The sequence below is a fragment of the Anser anser genome (genome assembly GCF_964211835.1).
Source record: "Anser anser genome assembly, chromosome: 9".
In the NCBI taxonomy this organism is placed as follows: domain Eukaryota; kingdom Metazoa; phylum Chordata; class Aves; order Anseriformes; family Anatidae; genus Anser; species Anser anser.
Window position 1 is genome coordinate 2,826,235 of NC_139729.1, and position 19,698 is coordinate 2,845,932.

Below are 19,698 nucleotides of genomic sequence, written 5' to 3' on the forward strand. Positions count from 1 at the left end.
ATCTCTGATTAAAACTGGTGAAAATATTTAGGTGTCACCCAGAGGATAAATATAACACAGTATGGATCAACAGCATAAGTTCCAACACCCATTTTGAGAAACATATGTTCTCCTGCACAGATATATGGGTGTTATCATTGGCACTGCTATAAATAAATGTTAAATCCTCTTCAGTCAAAATATGAAGTACTCCAAGGTTTCACTTTCATCAGATAACAATAACACCTCTGGAAAAACATTGTCTAAATAATAGCATATTTATTATTTGACAAAAACTATCTTACAAAATATTTTGTTTTAATTCCTGGATGATTTACATAATAGATTACAACAGCTGCTATAACAATCCCACAGTTGGATTCTTTTTCTTTTTTTTTTTTCTGAGAAGTCTTTGAATCTTCTAACACTATAAATGTTTTTCCAGGTCTTATTTTTTTTTAATTAGCATGTCATGAGAAAGTAGCTGCACTTATTTTCCTAGAACCACACTGGCTATTGATCTCAGCTCAGCAAAACTGGAAGAACTCATAGGTCATTTCAAAGTCACCTGTTGAACTAAGGTTCAAAGAAGAAATATTCTGTCTTCACCAGCCCAGAACCTGTGCAGCCTGGAGGGCAGTGAAAAGGTTTTCCAGGGCATGGACATACGCAGTGCACAGCCAGAGCATGGCTCCTGTCCTATCTCCATAGCTGTATTTCAGCATTTTAATCAGAGCCCTGAAATAAATGGTTCTATCCTGAGTTGCTTCTCAGGCAAAACTCCTCCTGAAGCAGCATTGGGCCCTTTGTTTAATTTCTATACACGAGCAAATTTTTTTGGGGGATGAGCAAACAATTAGTGTATTAAAATATTTCATGGGACATTCTGAAAGTTGCTGTGAAAAATTATTGTCAGTGCGGAGCTGAGATGCTGCTTTATAGAATTATCTCATAAAATAGTATCATGTGTAATTGCCTTCATGTTGTCAATGTCTCTTTGCAAATCTCTAGAGATTTACAGCACCACACATTGGAGCAAGACTATCTAATATTTATAAAGTTTCATTATTTTCATCTACTTGGAAAAAAAACTATAGACTTACATGAAATCCAACATGATGTGTCAGAAATAGTAGTGTCCACTTGCGGGATTTATAGCAGTACACAAAATGCAGGCAGACACAATATCACAGTAATTGCAAGCTACCAAACAGCTGCATGGCATTTACTCAAAATACTTTATGCATTTAGCACACTTATTGAGCAGAACTTGAAATAGGCTCATTGTTTATTTGGGCATGTCAGAGGGGAAATTTTGTTTCTTTACTAGACCTACAGAATATAAACAGATCTGAATTATAAAACCCTTTCATCATCCTTCTACAGGTAAAAATAATATTTTAACTAATGACAGTTATGGCTGGGGAAAAGTTAAAAGACAGCAGAACTTTCCCTACAGTTTAAGTCCTGCTTGGAGGAGGACAGTCAAATGGCTCTTGCATAGATTTCATATCAGAAGTGTGTTGTTTACAGCCTTTTGAAATGTTTTGGATTTCATATTAATATTTCCTAATTTATGACCATTAAAAACTATGAGAAGGCAGCTTTCAGACTGTTACTGTCAGCCTGCATGCAAACTCTGCACTAATAGTAAAACAACTTCCTTGTAATCAGTGTGGCCTTAAAGTATGTGTCCGAGCTTCGTAAAGAACATAGTGCTGATGTCAATGGGAATTTTGCCAGATTAAGAAAAGAAGAATTTGGCCCTTTCTCTGTGACTTCTGACAACACTGCATAATTTCGTGTCATTAGGATTTTTAATTAAATGTGTTGCTGTTCAGTACACAATAGAACTTGAAAGCAGAAAGCATCTAAATATGAAACAAAGTTTGTAAAGGAGTCTGGAAGGACTTTGCGACTGAGGGGAGAAAATTAAAAATTCCACTGATAGTGAGCCTTGCTAGATAAGCAAGTTCATATATTTCTTAAAGGGGTGGGGTGTTTTGAATAGCTGGCCTTTTTGCTACAGTCAATAAATATCATGAGAAGGAGAAATATGATATTAAGCAGGATCTGATCCTAAATTTATGGCTCCAGTGGGAGCAGACTAAAAACCATTTATAGCATATCCCAACAGAAACACTCCATTTGCTATAGCAGTGCTTACTGCAACTGAATTCTCCTAGCAGAAAACAGCATTTTCACAGTCAAGTTCCAATATCAGCAGGGAATTAATTATTACGTTATATTTGTAGAACGGGGCGGGGGGGGGGGGGGGGGGGGGATTGCCCCTTCATTTCTGTTACTCCTTGGCAAACAAGATGACAGAGCTGGTAATCTGGTCAAATTTCAACTTGTAGCCATGTGTCTGAAAGAAAAGATTTACTGGAGAGGACCAGACCAGTTCTCTTAGGAAGCTGCTGCATTCATACAAAAGTACATCTTCATGTAAAACAACAGGAGTTTATGAAATACCCTAAAAGGAATCAAGACAAGGTGAATCTTGTGTGAAATTTCCACCAACTCTGCAATACCAATCTGACCTTACTATGGGTACTTACGTCCAAACACAAGTCTTTTTACCCGAGAGATGAATCAATAAATTTTAAGCCAGATCAAGAATATTACCTGCTAATAATGTGCAGGAAACCAAAGCAAAACTGGAAAGAGATGAAAAATGCTGTACCTGTACAGTCGTTTATACCGAGCCTGAAGCCTGTTCCAATTCGTCAGGACTCTCCCATTGATTTCAGTGTGTTTTGGTTCAGTCCCTTATTCCAGATCTCCTGTGTCTCACCAGCTTAATGTAGTTACACCTCCTGGTAGCCTCTCTCCCCTGCTTCTTAGAGGAACATTTAACAATTTGCTATATGATAAAAAATATTTGGGGATGCATGAACCATTTTGTATATTGATCAAACATACAGACTAAGCAACTCCTACAAATACCACAGCAGAAAACTAATCAGCATAGAAAAACATTTTCCTTTTAGTTTTTAAAAATATCCCAAGCATCTTAAACAAACTAATCAGGTAATTCTAAGTGATCGTGTTAGGGATATTCACTTCAGTGAAAGTCCTACTGCAAGTGGTAATGGTAAATAAAAATAAATAACTGAATTTACTTGGATCAAAAAATCTGACTGATACTAAAATTGCCAAAAGCAAATAACCTGCTTCACTCACCTGCATGAAAGATAATGATTTTGATTCAAACAGAGACACTTGCATTAGCTATGTAATTGCGTTGTAAATCCACTTCTTAAACCAAACATGCCAGTAATAAAGAGTTGAAGGGGTCAACAGCTTCCAGTAAAACAAAAAGTCACAAGGCAAACTGGAATAATTAAACAGACATATTTATAAATATGAAAAAATATCTTAAGTGTTGTGACACGGCATTTACAAATTACTGATTTATCAATAACATGATATTTGCTGTGTTTCCTGGTTTATATTGCAGAGTTGATGGAAATGTGTTTCTATTTGGCACTTGCATTACCTACCAGGTGAATATTTTCCGAGTATTTTCTAGATGATATTTCTTTTAGATAATAAGCAAAAACTACACTTGCTCTGTTCAGATATTTTTTCTGATGTACAATACTTTAAAACCTAAAATTTCACTGTAACCACCCTCCATTACAATGTTTCATGCTGACTTCGGTGTAAATCTTCACAATTCAAGCATCAAAGAAAGGTGAAATTTTAAATGGAAAATAATATGTATTTGCAGGAAAAAAAAATGTTGTTTCAGAAATATTACGTCTAGTCCAAGTTTATTTCTAACATTCAAGCTTGTTGATCTCTCTTGGCCTGCAACCTGCTAAGGTATCTTATCAGGGTAGCTGTTCCTTTATTTATTTATGTATTTATTTCTGTGAATTTTTAGTAAAATCTACTAGAAATAAAATGGAGGAAGAAATATAAAGCAGGGTCTATGTGGGCTTTTTATCAGCTTCTGAGGTGACCATTTTACATTCTGACTGTAAAATATTCACCAAAAAAAAATGGGCCCGAGAAGGAATTTGGAAGCTTACAGCATTCAGTTTATATTTTTTGGATAGAAGCGAAGTGTCTGGCACATCATTCATTTGCTCCTGGAAGGTGAAGATTTGAGGACATGTTCAACCCTGCTCTAAGTTTAGAAAGTTTCAGTATAAAAAGGAACCCAAAGTCCCTGCCCTCTAGCCTCTCTTTTAGATAATGGAAGATTCTGAAAGCATTGCTCAACACAGACCAACTGAGGAGGAAAAAAAAGGGGGGGTGGGGGGCAGGAAAATGACAGAAAAGCATATGCTTTTGCATTTCTTCTTCGTTTGTTCAGAATTATATCCATCTGGGTGAAACAGCTAGCTCCCCAGCAAATTAATGGTCTGATGATTCAGGGAAATGTCGAGCTAGGTTCTTAGTTGTAAAATGCATGTAAATGAAGAAAGGGGTGCAAGGAGGTGAATCTAGTTTGGTAGGATGCACATTTTTCATAGATTAAGTATTAATTTAGAAACAATAAGCTCCTAATAAGACGCCAGCGTTACGGCAGTTTTATTAAAACACATCTTCAAATAAAGGATCGGACTCTCTCGGACTCAGCTGCAGACCGCTGAGGAACCTGAGCAGATGCATCATTTATTAGCAGAGGCGACTCATTAGAGGGGGAGATTACTGTCGGCTTGAACTCGCTCCTGCTTCAGGGGGAAGTTTTGCCCAAGCAGCTCGGGATCGGCCCCTCCGCCGTGCCCCTTCCCCTTTCCGCCCCCGCTGCAGGGAGGGAATGGCTCTCACCTCTTCCAGCGGGGAAAAAAGGACTTTAGGCTGCACTTGGAAAACGCTCCGTTGTCTCTAAAACAGCAATCCCCTGGCAAGTCTGCATGAGCAGAGCAACAGTGTCCGCAGATGCTCAACAAATGATCGGTTAAAACCCGGAACGCGGTTTCCTTCTTTTCTTTTTTTTTCTTTTTCTTTTCTTTTTTTTTTTTTTTTTTGGACAGCAACTTCTGGGGATCAAGCCCTCTCCAGAGTTTACCATGCCTTGTCATGTGAGTAACGTCCTGCCCAGCTTCACGCCACCAATCCCGCCAAGCTCCCTGCCCCGGCATCCCGGGGGCCCGCGGAGCCGAGCCCCGCTCCCGGACCCGCGCGGGCGGAGGAGCCGCGGAGCGCCCCCGCCTCCCCTCTCCCCGCGGCCGCGCAGCTCCGGCCCCGCCACCCCTGCGCTCCCGCGGCCCCTTGCGCGGTGCGGGGATGCCGGGTGTGGGGCTTCGGGGAACGGCCGTCGGGCCGCGTTCTCGGGGGCGAGCCCTGAACTTGGAGGTGCCCCCCCGCCCCCGAGCCCCTCTGGCGGCCTCTCGCCGCCGCCCCGGCTGCGGGGCAGCCCCCGGCCGGCTCCTTGCGGAGGGAGCCGGCCGCCGAGTCTCGGTTCGCCCGGAGAACTAGAGGGGCTAATGGATCCGGTCCTCTTTTGCGAGAGGTCTTCTGCTAAATTATGTCAGCCAAAGGTCAGCCGGACTCTGCGGTCCTCTTCATTTTCTTAATTAAAAAAAAAAAAAAAGGAGGGGGAGGGTGATGGGGGAGGGCGGGGAAGAGAAACCATCAAGTTATTCAAATTCAACCTCATCTGAATAATCGCGAATTTGATCCAGTCAGAGCTGCAGACTGTACATTAAAAATAAATGTCCAGGAGGCATTCACTGTAGTTGATTTTTTTTTTTTTTTTAATATAGAGGTTCTGAAAATACAACGTCTCTCCAACCCCTCCCCCCAAAGATGGAGTGAGTTTTCAGGTATTGCACAAACCTCGCGGAGTGGTATCAGTGTGCTTGCAACACTTACGTTGAATGCATGAACCCCCAATCATAATTGTATGTTCACAAAACACATATGGCAGCTGCATTCTCTGTATAGTTTGTTATGGTCTGGTGTGTAATGTAAATATAAAGATCAGACCCAAAACACAGGTTCATTCTCCCAACAACAATCAAAAAACATCAACAACAACAACAACAAAAGTTGCTTTGCGAACTTAAAAAGAATGACTTTCGTGCCATGCTACTGTCTGAGCCAGCAATGATTATTTGGTCTGTTTGCTCCCATTCAGAGTTAATACACGACAATAGTTTTACTCCGTGCTGCTTGACGTGAAACCACTGGGGTTGGGCAATTCTGTTCCAAACAAATACAGCTTCTACACCCATCCCTGCGACAGCGAGCCGAGAGCTGAGCGAGTTGTGCAACGGAGAAAAGCAACACTTACCACGGCGGGGATCTAGATCTCGGCAAATGCTGCCAGTAGGTCTGAGAAGTGAAAAACTGGAAGGGAAGCGCAAAAGGCAGAAAGTTGGAAAGGGGATTTGTGTGTGCGTGCGTGTGTGTGTGTGTGTGTGTTTAAGCCAGAGGGAAATGCGAGCACAGCGCTCCCTGCTCTCCCTGGTCGCCACCAAAACAAAGATCCAGGCGTTAAGGGAGCAAAGCTGTGCCAGATCTATGCACACAGCTCCTCGGGGCCAAACCTCAGCTTCTCACTCACTCCAGCTAGTGACAAGGGTTAATGCTCCAGAGGGATAGTCTAGCCGGCCCCTGCCACCATTGGCTAGGACAGAAAGCAGGTTTAAGGTAAATTCACTGGCGCTTTGGAAGTTACAACGGGATAAATTTAATTTGGATAATAATAATAATAATAATAATAATAATAATGGTAATAGAGCCCATCTTGGTTCAGTTGGCTAAAAAGTGCCAGGGCTGCCTCCTCCCCTGCCTCGGCACCAAACGCTCCCGTCCTGTCCCGACAGCATCCCTGTACCCGCCCGAGCCCCGGGGGTACCTGGGGAGCTCTGGAAATACAAAATCGGGACGAATTCGGGAAAAGGGACGGGGGGGTGGGGAGGGAGCGTCGCAGCCATGAGCACTGAGTGCAGAGGTTCAGCCTGGCACTTCGAGGAGATCAACAGTTTTCTGAGGAGTTAAAGGATGGAGAGGGTTCCCATGTGGCTCAGGTGTGCGCCACTGTCCCCCTGAACGCCCTCCGCGGCCCCTGCAGATACCGGGGAGCTTCCCCTTTGGCCAAGGGGGAGAAAATGGAAGAAAGAAAAAAGCTTGGTTGTTGGTTGGAAGAAAAAAAAAAAAAAACACAAATCGTGTCTCTATGCGTTCACACGCATCTGTGTAAAGGTTGGAGTAAGCGGTGCCCACAGCGCGAGCCCGAAGCAAGCTTCCACTTGGGGAACTGAGGTTAGGAAGCGCCCTCTTTGAAATGAGCAGGCGACATGATGGACATCGGCTTTCTTGTCGCCTCTTGTAGTTGGCTGGGGCGAGCGGCGAGCCTCGGCCGGCGGGCAGGGGGGCAGAGGCGCTCCAGGTGTTGCTCCGAGACGCTCGCCGGGCACCCACCGCCGGGCGCGCAGCTCCAGGCGGCGCTGGGCGAGGAGGAACGAGGGGGCGATGGAGAGGGTGGGCTGGGGCGGAGGGGGAGCAGGAGCGAGAGACAGCCGACAGGCAATTGTCGCCGGGCGATTGCCAGCCACCCGGCAGGGCCCCGCCGGGAACTTGCGAGGTGCCGGCTCGGGCTGCACGGCCGCGGCCGTGCCCAGGTGCGCCCGGGAGGGAGCTCCCGGCTCTGTCCTGCATGCTGCGCCCGGCTCTGGGGGGCAAAGCAAAACCCACCTCGTTAGCAAGACTGAGAAGCATATTTCTGATAACACGGGATGTAATTTCGCCACTTTACAAATGGCTTTACAATCACTTTGTGCCGCCGAACAATGAGTGCTGGGAATTATTACTATTTGTTTAAAAAATCCCGCAGCCTGCAAACGGAATAAACGCCAAGCCTGTGTGTTTGTTACTCGGATCTATCATGTAATGTCAATATATCAGCAATAAAATACGATGGGCCGGACGGGATAATGAGATGTTACCAAGAGGAGAGAGGCAGAAAGGAATCCATCACAATAACCTCTCTCCCTTCCCACGAGCCCCTACTTTTCTGGCAAACGCGCCACTTAGGGTTTCCCACGCAAGCCCACGGAAGGCAGCAGCTCGGCCCGCGGCCACCGGAGCGCAGAGCTGCCGGGAGGGCCGGTGGTCTCCTAAAGTGTCCCTCAAATTACGGGGGTCGCCCTTGCCCTGCGTGCCAGGGAGGGGAAAGACGGGGCGAGCACCTTCCTGGGCACCCCAGTGAGGGCAGGTGGAGGAGAAAGCAGGGCAGGAGCAGCTCCAGCCGGGCCGGGATGAGCAGCGCGGCGGCTCCGCTCCCTTGTGCGGGCGCGGTTACCTTCCGCGGGCAGGGGGGCGGTGGGGAGGGTCATAAATATTCAACAGCACGTGGAGCCCGGCCGCGGGGCCGCGCATGCGCCGCCGGGCTTGCCGCCGGGGTGCGCGCACACCCCGCCAGTGCGCGCACACGCACAGACCCCGCGCACGGCCGCGATTTCTAGGAACCGGCCCCGGCCCCGCAGCCCTGAAGCCGGCCTCTGCCCCCGGGACCCCTCCGAAAGGGGCAGCCTAAAACACGTGTCCGGGCACTTTGGGGAGGGGGTGTCTGGCTGATGTCCTTTTTTATATATATATAATTATTATTTTTTGTTCTTCAGCCTTCTGCTATGTTCTTCATGGGATTTGGGAAGGGAGAATGATAGGAAAATATCTGAAAGTTCTGACCCCGGCCAACAGCCAACTTTCCGATTTCGCTGAGGAAAGCCCTGCCCACGGGTGGCGAACAGGCAAGAGTGGACATGGGCTTGAGTGAGCACCGCTGCTCGTGTGCTCTGCCTGGCTCCAGCTACCCCAGACAGCTAATGCTGTGTTTGGGTCCCAAGATGTAAACACATGCACAATCACACATGCACACACAGCGCATTTTTTAATAGCAATTTCATAGAGAGGTAGTATGATCGTATATATCTAAAAGGTAATTAATTTGATTTATTATACTTGAAAAATCCTGTCTGCATTACGGGCGTCATCTGGAAACTTCATGCTATTTTATACTATCGTTCTAAAGCCGAAATAAATGTTACGAATTGATGACAGCTTCCAGCTGCATGATAAAAATAGCCCCTTCGCTTCACAGGATCGTGTTTCTTGTTATCGAAGATGAACCAAACCTGACCCATAGAGGTTAGCAGCGAAAAAAATATTTTGGTATAAAATCAAAACCTTGGCTATATTTAAGATACAATGAACCCTAAAACGCCGCCTGGTTGTGCTGAACCCACCTTAATACGCCCAGCAAGTGGAAGAAATCTACCCTGCGCCTAGCTCAAAATAAGAATCTCTATTATTAATCTCCCCGGATTGGTTTGGAGAATATGCCCATTTTGTTAGGAACGCGATCCATTACACGTAGACGTTCGCCTGAAATAATAGAGCCTTCCCTTAAAGCCTTCAAAACTACACCTCCGCGTAAACACACGAACCCGTGTCTTTCTAGAAACATCACCGTTTCCCTCGGTACAAATGCAGAGAGGTGGCCAGCGGTGCCTATTCCTTGGGGTATATTTGTAATCCAAACAGGACCGCGAACGGTGGTCCCGGGGAGCGGGTGTGCATCTGCAGCACTGCCCGCGTGTCCCGTGGGTCGTGCCAACAGCAGACTGTGCATCGCTCGTGGGTTGTGCCCACAGTAAACCGTGCATCACCCGTGGGTCGTGCCCGCACCGTGCGCCTGGCTGCGGGCTGCGCCGTGCCGCGGAGCTGGATGCTGCGGGGCCGCGCTGCGGGCTGCCCTCTGTCTCCCGCTCCTCGGGCCGGGCCTCCCGGTGCCGCCCGGCCTCTCGCCGGCAGCAACCCCCCTCTCAGGGGAGAATGGCCCCGTTTGGACGAAATCGCAAGGGTTTCCCACAGAAACGCCGCGCTCGGGGCGCCACGCCGCGGGGACCGCTGGCTGATATGGAGGTGCTCAGCGCGCACGTGTGCGCGGGTGCAGAGCCGCGGTGCGGGTGTGAGCGGGGTGCCCGTGTGTGCACACGCACATGGACGTTTTGTAACCGTGCCACGTAACACGTCCAATAAAACAGAGTGCCCCCGTCCGTGGGGAGAGCGCTCGCAAAATCATTTTTTCCGTCAGAGCTCTAGCGGTAAAACGCACACCGACTCCTCCAGTCAGCAGGTCACTCGAAATACTCTGCCTCGTACCAGCAGCATGATCCGGAGGGGGGTCTTTCGGCCCCCTCCTGCCTGCAGAAAGTGGGCTCCGCGCCGGGGCTGCAGCCGAGCAGGGCGCGCTCCGGGCTCCCTGCGCTCCAGGCGGCCCTGGGCCGCGGCCGTACTCGCGTTTGCACCTCTTGCTCCCGAAGGAGCAAGAGCCCTGGACGTGGGGAAACTTACAAAGTCGAGGCCGTTTAGCAGTGCTGCCAGGAGAGCAGTAAATAAAAAGTCTCAGCGTTTCGTGCGGCAGTCCAGGGGCTGCCACTTACTTACAGCTTTAAAAATAATAATAAATAAAGGGAGATAAGCAGTGGAGTCCAGCGCGGAGCGTGCGTCCCCATTTCACACAGCGTCTGCTTTAAAGAAGCTAACATTGTCTCATGAATGCCGGGCTCGCCTTTTAAAAAATTCAAGCGATCATTCACAAGCCATTAAAGCGACCTGAAAGGCGACTCTTTCGGGGGGGAAATGGAAGCATCCGATCCTTGTTTTATATTTAACTTTCGGCGGGCGAACGGCACAAGCACGGCCAGGGGCTGCCGTGCGCGCCCCTCGGGCACCTCACCCGAGCGGGGACGAGGCAAACACACCCAACGCACCGCAAAAACGCACCTCCTGCTCCCTCCCGGGAGCCCTGCTGCACTGCCCTGCCTCGCTCCGGGAGCTTCCCTCGGCGCCGGGAGCCTCCACACGTCGGGCCTCGGTGGAGAGGCTGCGCGGAGCGGGGCCGGCTGCCGGCACGGCCTGCCGCGGGGACAGCCCTCTTGCCTCCAAAGCCACCGGGCCACGGAGGAGGAGAGCACCCCGACATCATCTCAAGAGCCAGGCTTTAAAGGCAGAAAGGAAATAACGAAGCCCGTCGAGGCTGGAGAGCTGGGGGTCGTGTTTCTCCCCGCAAGCCTTCGCGAGGAAATCCGCACAGGGCGAGCTGCTGGAGGAAAGTTGGCTCTGGCGAGCAAAACAGCGCAGAAACAGCCACCAGTCGCCTCGCAACCTTTCTGCCTGCAAAATACCCCTCTCTCTGCCGGGGATTTCAAAGCACTGCTCCCCTCTCCAGAGTCAAGAGCACAGCACAAGCATGGCGTGGACTCGAATTCTGCATCAGCAACTGCAGCCTCAGCGATCCTCGCTAATTCAGAACATATATGGGACGGCGATCAACCAGCATTGCCCCCTCCGACCGTCCCCCCCACATATAAAACAACACCAGCAGCAGCAACAACAGTAAAAGGCTCCTTCATGCTGTAGGACGCTCAAGCAAACCTCAGACCAAAAGTTTAAAAGAATGCTCATTACCCAAGTGCTCAGATACACACAAGTACAGATCTGTGCTAAGCGACCACTAGGGACCCTACACAAGTTCAAAGAAACTTGCAATACGCATCTTTAAAATACATCGCCCACACCACGTCTCTCCTGGTTTATTTTACAGTGGGATGGCTATCACTATCTCTAAGATTTTTTTTTTTATTTTCTAGCAAAACTCAGGTTATTTTTCAAAAACTCCTGCCTGGTCTCGCAGGCGGGACATTTTACCCGAGAGCTTTGCAGAGAGCAACGTTTTCGGCGCGTTAGACAATTTTTCCTGCCTTTTTTTACCCACTGGCTTACATTTCCTCAAGCACCAGCACTTTCTGCCTAGGTCCCACCGGTCTCGAACTTTTCCTATCTCGCCAAACCCTGCAAGGTGGCGCTCTTTTCATTGAAAACTGATATTGGGCTTATAATAATAACATTTTGCAGAAAGTAAAGTTAAACCGAAGCCTTCCCCCGGGTGCTGCAGAGAGCAGACGGCGATGCCGAGGGGACAGCAGAGGGGCTCGTCCCAGCAGCACAAACGTTTTTTGTTTTTTTTTTTGGGGGGGGGGGGCGGCAGAGGGGGGCTTTGGGGGGGCGAAAAATCGCCAAGGGACGGCCGAAAATTTTCCGGACAAAGCAAAATACTTGTATGGTTTTGCCGTAAGACAGCCGGGCTACGCTCTGGCTGGTTTACAGACAGAGCTAGGAAGCGGCTGCATGAATATGAACACAGCCCCGCTTCCTCCGCCGCCCCCTCCCCCCCACTAGCGGTTAATATGCCTATTGACTCACTGTACACATAATATTTCTTTAAAGAAGCTGTTAAAGTGTCATCTTGGTCTACTGGAAGGTCAGTTCGTGCAATTCACTCTATGACATATCACAAGCACTCACAGCTTTAGCCAACCTCATGATTTGTGTTGTCTGTTGATATGTTGTCTGCTTAATGGGGCGATCATGCAAGCTACAACCAGGAACAAAGCCCAACAGTTCCAACAACCGTAGCTAAGTTAGTGGAAGCAGTACAGCTTGCAAATCTATCAAACTAAACTGCAAGAAAGACAATCTGATTTAGAGAAAAGGCGTTCTGCTACAGTCATTAAGCACAAGTAATTTAGATTTTTTATATTGTCTTCTCATTTACAAATTTACTGTATCAACGCCAGCCAATGGAACGAATTTCTTAAGTAAATGAGAAATAAATAAAAGAGATAGAAAGATAATCAAATTACATAAAATAATTCTTATCCCCTAGATTTATTTTTTAGAAAGCTATTAACACTGGCAAAATTATAGTAATAATAACATAACATAAGAAGTAATTGATTTAAATTAACATCACGTTTTAAGGAATATCAGCAAAAAGAAAGAAAGAAAAAAGACTAAAAAGAAAAGGAAAAGAAAAAAATATACCCAACAACAACAACGGCCTTCATGAAACAGTGCTGTACTTCTTGGAGTAAAGGGCCCAAGGAAAGTCATGAATCCACTGCCTGAGAATTAGTTATGGTCATAAGTGCTTTAAATTAAAATAGCAACCAAAATCTCCTCTGTTTTAAATCTCCTAATATATGTTAGCCGAATTAATTTAATTTAGAGACCCGATCTATGCAGATTCATGGGCAGTGCTGGGGTGGAGTGAAGCACTTCTCGTGTAACAATTCCCCACATTAATATTTATGTAGCATATGCAATCTATTTCTGTTATTTTTATGGTTGTTATTCTATGTCTGCAAAGGTCATTTAAATTATACTGCGGCCGAAAATTTGTTTCATAAATTTTGATATAAATACTAATTACACACTATAGTAATACCAGCAGGGATCCTTTCATTTATCACATTTATATCACCTTCGCTGCTTTAGTGATAACATAATGGAAAGCAGTGAAAAACTGGGACAGTTTTATTCTAATATCCTAAAGCTAGTTGGAGTTGCAGCAGGTTGACTGAGCGAATAAGAATTCCTACCACAAATCATGGGATTTAAGAATCTTTAATAAGGTATGAAATGTTACCAAACAGTTCTGTAAACTAAATTTTACATACCAATTCTTCTAGCCATAAATATTGAATATCTTGTAACATGTATAACCGGACCTTTACATGCGGATAAATATGGAAATTAGGATTTATATACATTATGTTCTTGTATTTGCCAAAAGCAATGGACAGATATAGTTTATATCTTTTTTTTTTTTTAATATCACTTTACATAAACAAATGTAACAGTTTGACACGCAGATCCAGGCTTTCACTATACGAATTTCTTGACAGGACGTGTAACAACATTTTACTGCACTACTTAGACTGGACTTTGGGACGAAATGTTGCACTTTATACAAAAAAGCACATTAATACCAATAATATTCTGTTAGATCGACGTTTAGACTGTAATAATACAAAGTAATTCACATTTTGGTACACATTTACTAGAACATTCTTGCCATTCAGTACAAATAGTTGAATTTCTACCTCTTCCCTCGGCCCCCCCACCTCCGCCCCACCCGCCGCCGCTCCCGCCCGCCCGCCCCTCCCCTCCCCCCACATATATGCAAAGACCACAACTCCACACATCCCCGTAGTCAACTGGCGATATAACTATGTACAAAATCAAACAGTACATTTCTGTTTTCTTTTTTTTTATGGGTTTTGTTTCCTTTTCTTTTTTTTTCTTTTTTTTTCTTTTTTTTTTTTTTTTCCCGAAGCTAATAATTCTGTATATACAAGGGGACGGGGAAGGCCGCTGCCCGAGCAGACATGCAGTTGGAGAGCTCTAATCAGTGGTTTCCAGTAAAGCCCTACACGGTTGGCATTTGCCCTGGTAACCTTGTCTTCTTTAGGCATTCTACTAACCCCTTTCGCCTACCAAGCCTCAGAGCAGAGCGGAACAGTCCGAAAGTGGAAAAAAAAAAAATAAAAAATAAGACAATAAAAAAAGAAAGGAAGAAAAACAAACAAACAAAAAAAATGAGTATTCATTTTACTCAGTCCTGGGTCTACTGGCAGCATTTTGTTTTTGTTTGCCTTTTTTTTTTTTTTAATCTGATTTCAAAGTGTTCGTTATTTTTGGAGTCTTTTAAATAGAGTACTGGTTTGCTCGCTTGGGGCTTTTTTTTTGTTTTGTTTCGGTTTGGGTTTTCTTATTGTTTCGCTTTAGCGTTTTAAACGTACCATTCGTTAAAATTTGATGTAAGCGTGCTGTGGCTGGACGTGTGGTGGACTGCGGACGAGGAAGGGGATAAGGAGCTGGTGGTCTGGTTTTCTGTGGATGGCGACACGATGGTTGGAGGGGTGGAGGACTCGTAGCCTGAGCTGGCGGCGGGAGAAGGCTGAGACCCCTGCGAGGATGATTCATGGACCTGCAAGAGGAAAAATAAAATAAAATAAAAATAAAAATAAAAACAAATCAGGCAGAAAATCAGGAGCAGAGGCTGCCGGAGTCCCCGGCGGAGGTGGCTCCGAGCCCAGCACGGGCTCCCGGGGCCCGGGCACCCCTCGGGGGCTCCCCGTGGCCTCTCCCCGGCTTCACGGGCAGCACTCGGGGGGGCTTCGCGCATCGACCCCCTCCCTCCCCACGAAAGGCGCTGCCCCAAGGGCTGGGGTTACAAGGCCCGGCCTGGCCCTGAGCTACCGGGGGAGGCTCCAGACCGGGTCCCCCGCCGCCGCCGGCCGGGCTCCGGGGCCGCTCTGTTCCCCCAGGGCCCGGCAGCTCCCGGTGCCCCCGGCGGCCGTGCCCGCTGCCCTCCGCCCCGGCCGGGCCCGAAGAGGGGTCCGAGCCCTCGCGGGGCCAGAGCCCCCCAAGTTTCCATGCAGCGCCCTCCCTCCATTTACCTTCATGTGCTTTCTGAGGGAGCTGGGGTGCGTGTAGGACTTGTCACACATTTTGCAGAGATAGGGCTTGTCGGAAGTGTGCACATGCATGTGCTTTTTGCGGTCGCTGCTGTTTGCAAAGCGCCTGTCACAGCCCTCAAATTCACACTTAAATGGTTTTTCACCTATTGCAGAGGGAAGCGGGGGGGGGGGGGGGGGGGTGGAAAACGGATCTGATTAAGCAGGGCCGGCCGGCTCCCTCATTGTCCCCATCGCCCCGCCGGACGGGAGCCCAGGGCTCCATTTCAAACACTTGCAACTTTCTAAGTTCAACGAGGCTCGGAGCTCAAAATCCTTCCTCTCTTCCCTGTCCCATCCGCGCTCCTGACCCCTCTCAGCACCCTTTCCGCAGGGGCGGGGGGCCTGGGGGGGCGAAGGGAGTGCAAACAACTTTTCCTCTCTCTCTCTCTGGCTGCAGGGGCGAGTTTCATTCGCAGCTCCAAGCCCCGGGCACGTCTCCCTCCTTGAAAGGCTCGCAGAGCAGGCGTGCTGGCATTTCCACACCATCCTCAGCGCCTAGTTTCCGTTTTTATAGCCCATTCTCGTGATATTTTACGCTCCCACCCACCCCAGCCCCCTCCCTCGTATTTTCTCGCAATCTCGAAAATTATCGGGCCGGGGAATACAATGCGAGGGCAGCTCCACAAACCCTCGGCGAACCCACTCGGGAAAGCGATGCTGGCTTTCGGCGCTCGGGGGTGGGAGCTGGGGGAGCGGGGCTCTGCGAGCCGGGGGCAGCGTCGCCACCTCCCGCGGCTGGGTAAAGTTCGCCGGGATCCCGCCGCCCGCCTCCCGCACAACAATGCCACGCTACGGCGCCGGCCTCGGTGCATTTCCAATCGCTCCTCGGAATTAAATATTTACCAGCCCCCCGGATCGCAGAGGGGAGACGGATGAGCTGCCTGGAATATTTTTGCACGATTTCTCTTCGCGCCGCGGTCCAAACCGCCGAAGAACTATTAATTAAAACCTATAAATTTACCAGGACATGTCGCTGCGATTTTTTTCCCCCCTGCCATCCCGATCCCGGCAGCAAATCGCCTTTCTCCCCCTCCGCCTCGTCAGGGATAATCGGTTTTTGTTGTTGCTGCCGGCGCGGCTGTGACCGAGCTTGCTTCGCGGCGGAGCTCCGAGCCTGCCGCTCCGGGAAAAACCCAGGGTGGCCCCGGAGCGTCCCTGGCCCCGACCCGCAGCAAAGCAGCGCCCTGGCCCCTCCATCCCGGCCCCGCGTCCCGCTCCTGCCCCGGCGCTCGGCGCTTCCACTCGCAGGCAGAAAAGCTACAGAGAAGGTTACCGTACCTGTATGAGTTCTTTTGTGTATTTTGAGATTCTCTGATCTGGCAAACACTTTACCACAGCCTGGGAAAGGACAGGGGAAAGGTTTTTCACCTGTGTGGACTCTGATGTGATTTACAAGTTTGTATTTGGCCTTGAAAGGCTTCCCTTCTCTTGGACACTCTTCCCAGAAACATATGTGATTGGACTGCTCGGGTCCTCCAACGTGCTCCACGGTGACATGAGTCACCAGCTCGTGCATCGTGCTGAAAGTTTTGTTGCAGGACTTTTTGGGGTTTGACAATTGCTCGGGCTCAATCCACTTACAGATGAGTTCCTGTTTGATGGGCTGCCTCATGTAACGAAAGAAGGCCCCTGCCCCGTGGTGGGCTGCCATGTTCATGTTCATGTGGCCGTAGCCGTGCAGCTGGGTCGAGGCATAGTGCTCGGAGCGGGGGCTGGTGACCTGGCCGTACTGGTCGGGTCTGCCGTACATGTCTCCGGAGAAGCCCAGGCGCATCTGCCCGTTCACCACGTTGGGTGAAGCGTGGCTGGCGGCTTGCTCGTGAAGCCCGGGGAAAAGTATATGTCCCGCGGCATCGCTGTGTCCGTGGGGGCCGGCGAAGCTGCCGGCGGCGGAGGCGAAGAGGCTGTGCTGGGCACTGGCGGCCGCCGCCTCCCCGAAGCCGCGGTTGCGGAACAGAAAGTCCCGAGTGGAGTTGAACGCGGCGCTGGAGTAGGAGCTGACGTGGGTCGGGTGGTGGTGGTGCCCCAGGGCCGCTGCCGCGTAGCCGGGAGCCTGCGAGGTGAAGGCGGTCTGGCCGGCCGAGGCCAGCTCATGGGTGCTGGGGTTGATTTTGAAAGCGCCCATGCCGTCGGCGAAGGGGTTGATCCCCAGCCCCACTTCTCTGTCCGTGACATCGGCCGTGGAGTGGTGGCGAGACGATCCGAAGGTAGTGACTCCTATGGCGGGATACTGCGGTCCAGCATCCAGAAGCATCTTCCCAGCGTCGATGCAGCAACCAAAAAAAAAGCACGCGCGCACACACACAACGCGGAGAGAAGCAGCAGCAGCAGCAGCGGCGGCGAAAACACCCTGTTTGGAAAGTCAGCGACGATCACCACCAAAGCAACCACATCAAAAACACCCCCTTCGGCATCAGCGCAGGGAAAAAAAAGGGGGGGGGGGGAAGAAGGGAAAAAAAAAAAAAAAACGGAGGCTGGTGGAAAAGGGGGGAAGAGATCTTCGCAGTCGCAAATAATAATAATAAAAATGTGCCCCAAAAAATATTCCCTGTCTCTCTGCTTTGACTTTTCAGGGAGGTTTAAATGGGGGGGGAGGGTTGGGTGGGCTCAAAAATAAACTGACTGCAAATAACAATAAAGGAGAGAGATCAACGCGGGCAGCAAAAAAAAAAAAAAAAAAAAAAAGGCAAAACAAAAAAGGAACTTCCTTCAGTGATTTTTTTGGCTATAGGAATGTTGCGAAGTGGCCGAGAGATTGTTTCTCTCTCCTCTTCGAGCTTCCCCACACTCTCCCCGATTTTTTTTTTGGCCTTTTTTTTTTTCTCGCTCTGCAAAAAAAAAAAAAAAAGGCGCAAATCATGCACAATATTGTCTTTTGCGGTTTATCTTCCTGGGGAGAAACTTTCACCTCCTCAGCCGGGCGGTGAACGCGAGACTGATAGCGGCAATCATTCCTGCAGATAAATGAATTGAAAAGACGACACCGGCCCCCCCCCTTGATGAATGGGAGCCGGGGGCGGGGCGACGTGCGGGGCGACGTGGCCGCTCATTGGCCGCCGCCGGCTCCCCCTTCCCCGCGTAACTCCCCCCGGCCCCGCCAACGAGGGGCGCGCACGGCCGCCTCCCGCCGCCCATTGGCCCCTGTGCCTCATCAATCGCAGGTATTGTGAGCGCCCTGACAGCCCCGGGGACGAGCAGGGCTTCCAGGAGTAGCAACTTTTTTTTAAGGAAAAAAAAACCTTTTTTTTTTTCACGAAAATATTTCCAACGCATCTTTTTGTGTGCATACGTGCAAGGAAAAAAAAAAAAAAAAGTCTTCCATCGTTGTCCCGGTTCCTCTCCATCCCCGTCCCTCTGTCCCTGGTAGTGGTGGTGAGGGGGATGTCGTGGCGGGGCAGGATTTTTAAGATCGCTGAGCAACTTTGTAGGCTTTGAAAAGGGGAGCCCTGTCGTGGCTCGCTCCATTTTAAGTTGTTGTTTTCCTCTTGCTTAAAACTGCAGCTCTCCGAGAGTAGGTGCTGGGTGCGCTTGATTTGATTTTTAAACATCAGGCGTGATTTCTCTGGGTAGCTGACTCTGTCCCTCCACCAGTTTTCTGAAATAAATCTTGTTTTCTGCACCCATCAAAACGCAGGTGGGTGAGAACTCTTAACTTTCTACTTTTGTTGTTGTTGTTTCGCCTCTTTTTTGTTATTTTCTTTCTCCTTTCTCTCTCGCTCTGCCTTTCCCTCGCTCTCTCTTTTTACGGGGACTCTTTCATTCAGGTAAAACTGTAAATTTCCCAAACCTACATTGTGTCTCTTCCTGCAGCATGAAAGTCCCAGATAGCTTTTTTTTAATTATTTTGAAAAAATATATATATTTAAAATCCTCGATAGGAGCAATGTAAATTTTCTGACATTCAAACCTTTTCTAGTTCACAAATCAGTCACCCTTGTCACAGATATTGAAATTCCTCAACTTGCCACACCAGGACGGTGGAAAAAGCAGGCGGTGTCTTTGTTGCTGACCAGGCTTTTGATCGCCAGAGAAAATTTACTTACCTTCAGATGAGTGAGCAGAAAAAGAAATAACACTCCCTTTGATTTAGTTAGAAAAATGTAGACACTTGGATTCAGTGCAAACATACAACACTTGGTTGTTTTCTAGATGCAACCCTCGATTAACCTGTCTTTCCCCAGCTCAAAGTCTATTGAAAAACTGCGGATAGTTCTTTTTTGTTCTCGCCACAAAGAGCCATTGACTATATATTAAAATGATTGTTGAAGTGTAGAAGTATGGTATTTAAAAGCAGAAAACCTTTGTGGCTTAATCAATTAAGCTAAGCAACATTTGTACCATATTTTAAACGATGCTTCGGCACCGAAAAAAAAGGTCTCACGAAACT

At 48.4% G+C, this 19,698-nt stretch overlaps 1 protein-coding gene and 1 long non-coding RNA gene across 4 annotated transcripts in view; both read right to left on the minus strand.

Annotated features, from left to right (window-relative positions):
• Positions 1 to 11,730, minus strand: part of LOC310904232 — a 74,100-nt gene extending 62,370 nt beyond the window's left edge. For all 3 annotated transcript variants that reach the window (XR_014588129.1, XR_014588130.1, XR_014588131.1), the window contains exon 1: positions 6,233 to 11,730. This is a non-coding gene — a long non-coding RNA (uncharacterized lncRNA). The remainder of the gene's footprint in view (positions 1 to 6,232) is intronic.
• A 2,318-nt stretch (positions 11,731 to 14,048) lies between these two features.
• Positions 14,049 to 19,164, minus strand: ZIC1 (Zic family member 1). The gene is made up of 3 exons (XM_083848708.1): positions 16,590 to 19,164; positions 15,252 to 15,415; positions 14,049 to 14,779 (listed from the first exon to the last, which is right to left on the minus strand). Exons 1-3 carry the CDS (start codon positions 17,563 to 17,565, stop codon positions 14,582 to 14,584), a joined length of 1,338 nt encoding a protein of 445 aa, XP_083704834.1. The 5' UTR covers positions 17,566 to 19,164; the 3' UTR covers positions 14,049 to 14,581.
• Positions 19,165 to 19,698: the final 534 nt, after the last annotated feature.

Excerpts from the sequence above, each read along its gene's own strand:
- ZIC1 (XM_083848708.1), bottom strand. The coding sequence starts at position 17,565 with ATGCTTCTGGATGCTGGACCGCAGTATCCCGCCATAGGAGTCACTACC. Across the intron at positions 15,416-16,589 it reads ACACAAAAGAACTCATACAG|GTGAAAAACCATTTAAGTGT; the intron begins GTACGGTAACCT and ends CCTCTGCAATAG. Across the intron at positions 14,780-15,251 it reads CCCTCAGAAAGCACATGAAG|GTCCATGAATCATCCTCGCA; the intron begins GTAAATGGAGGG and ends TTCCTCTTGCAG.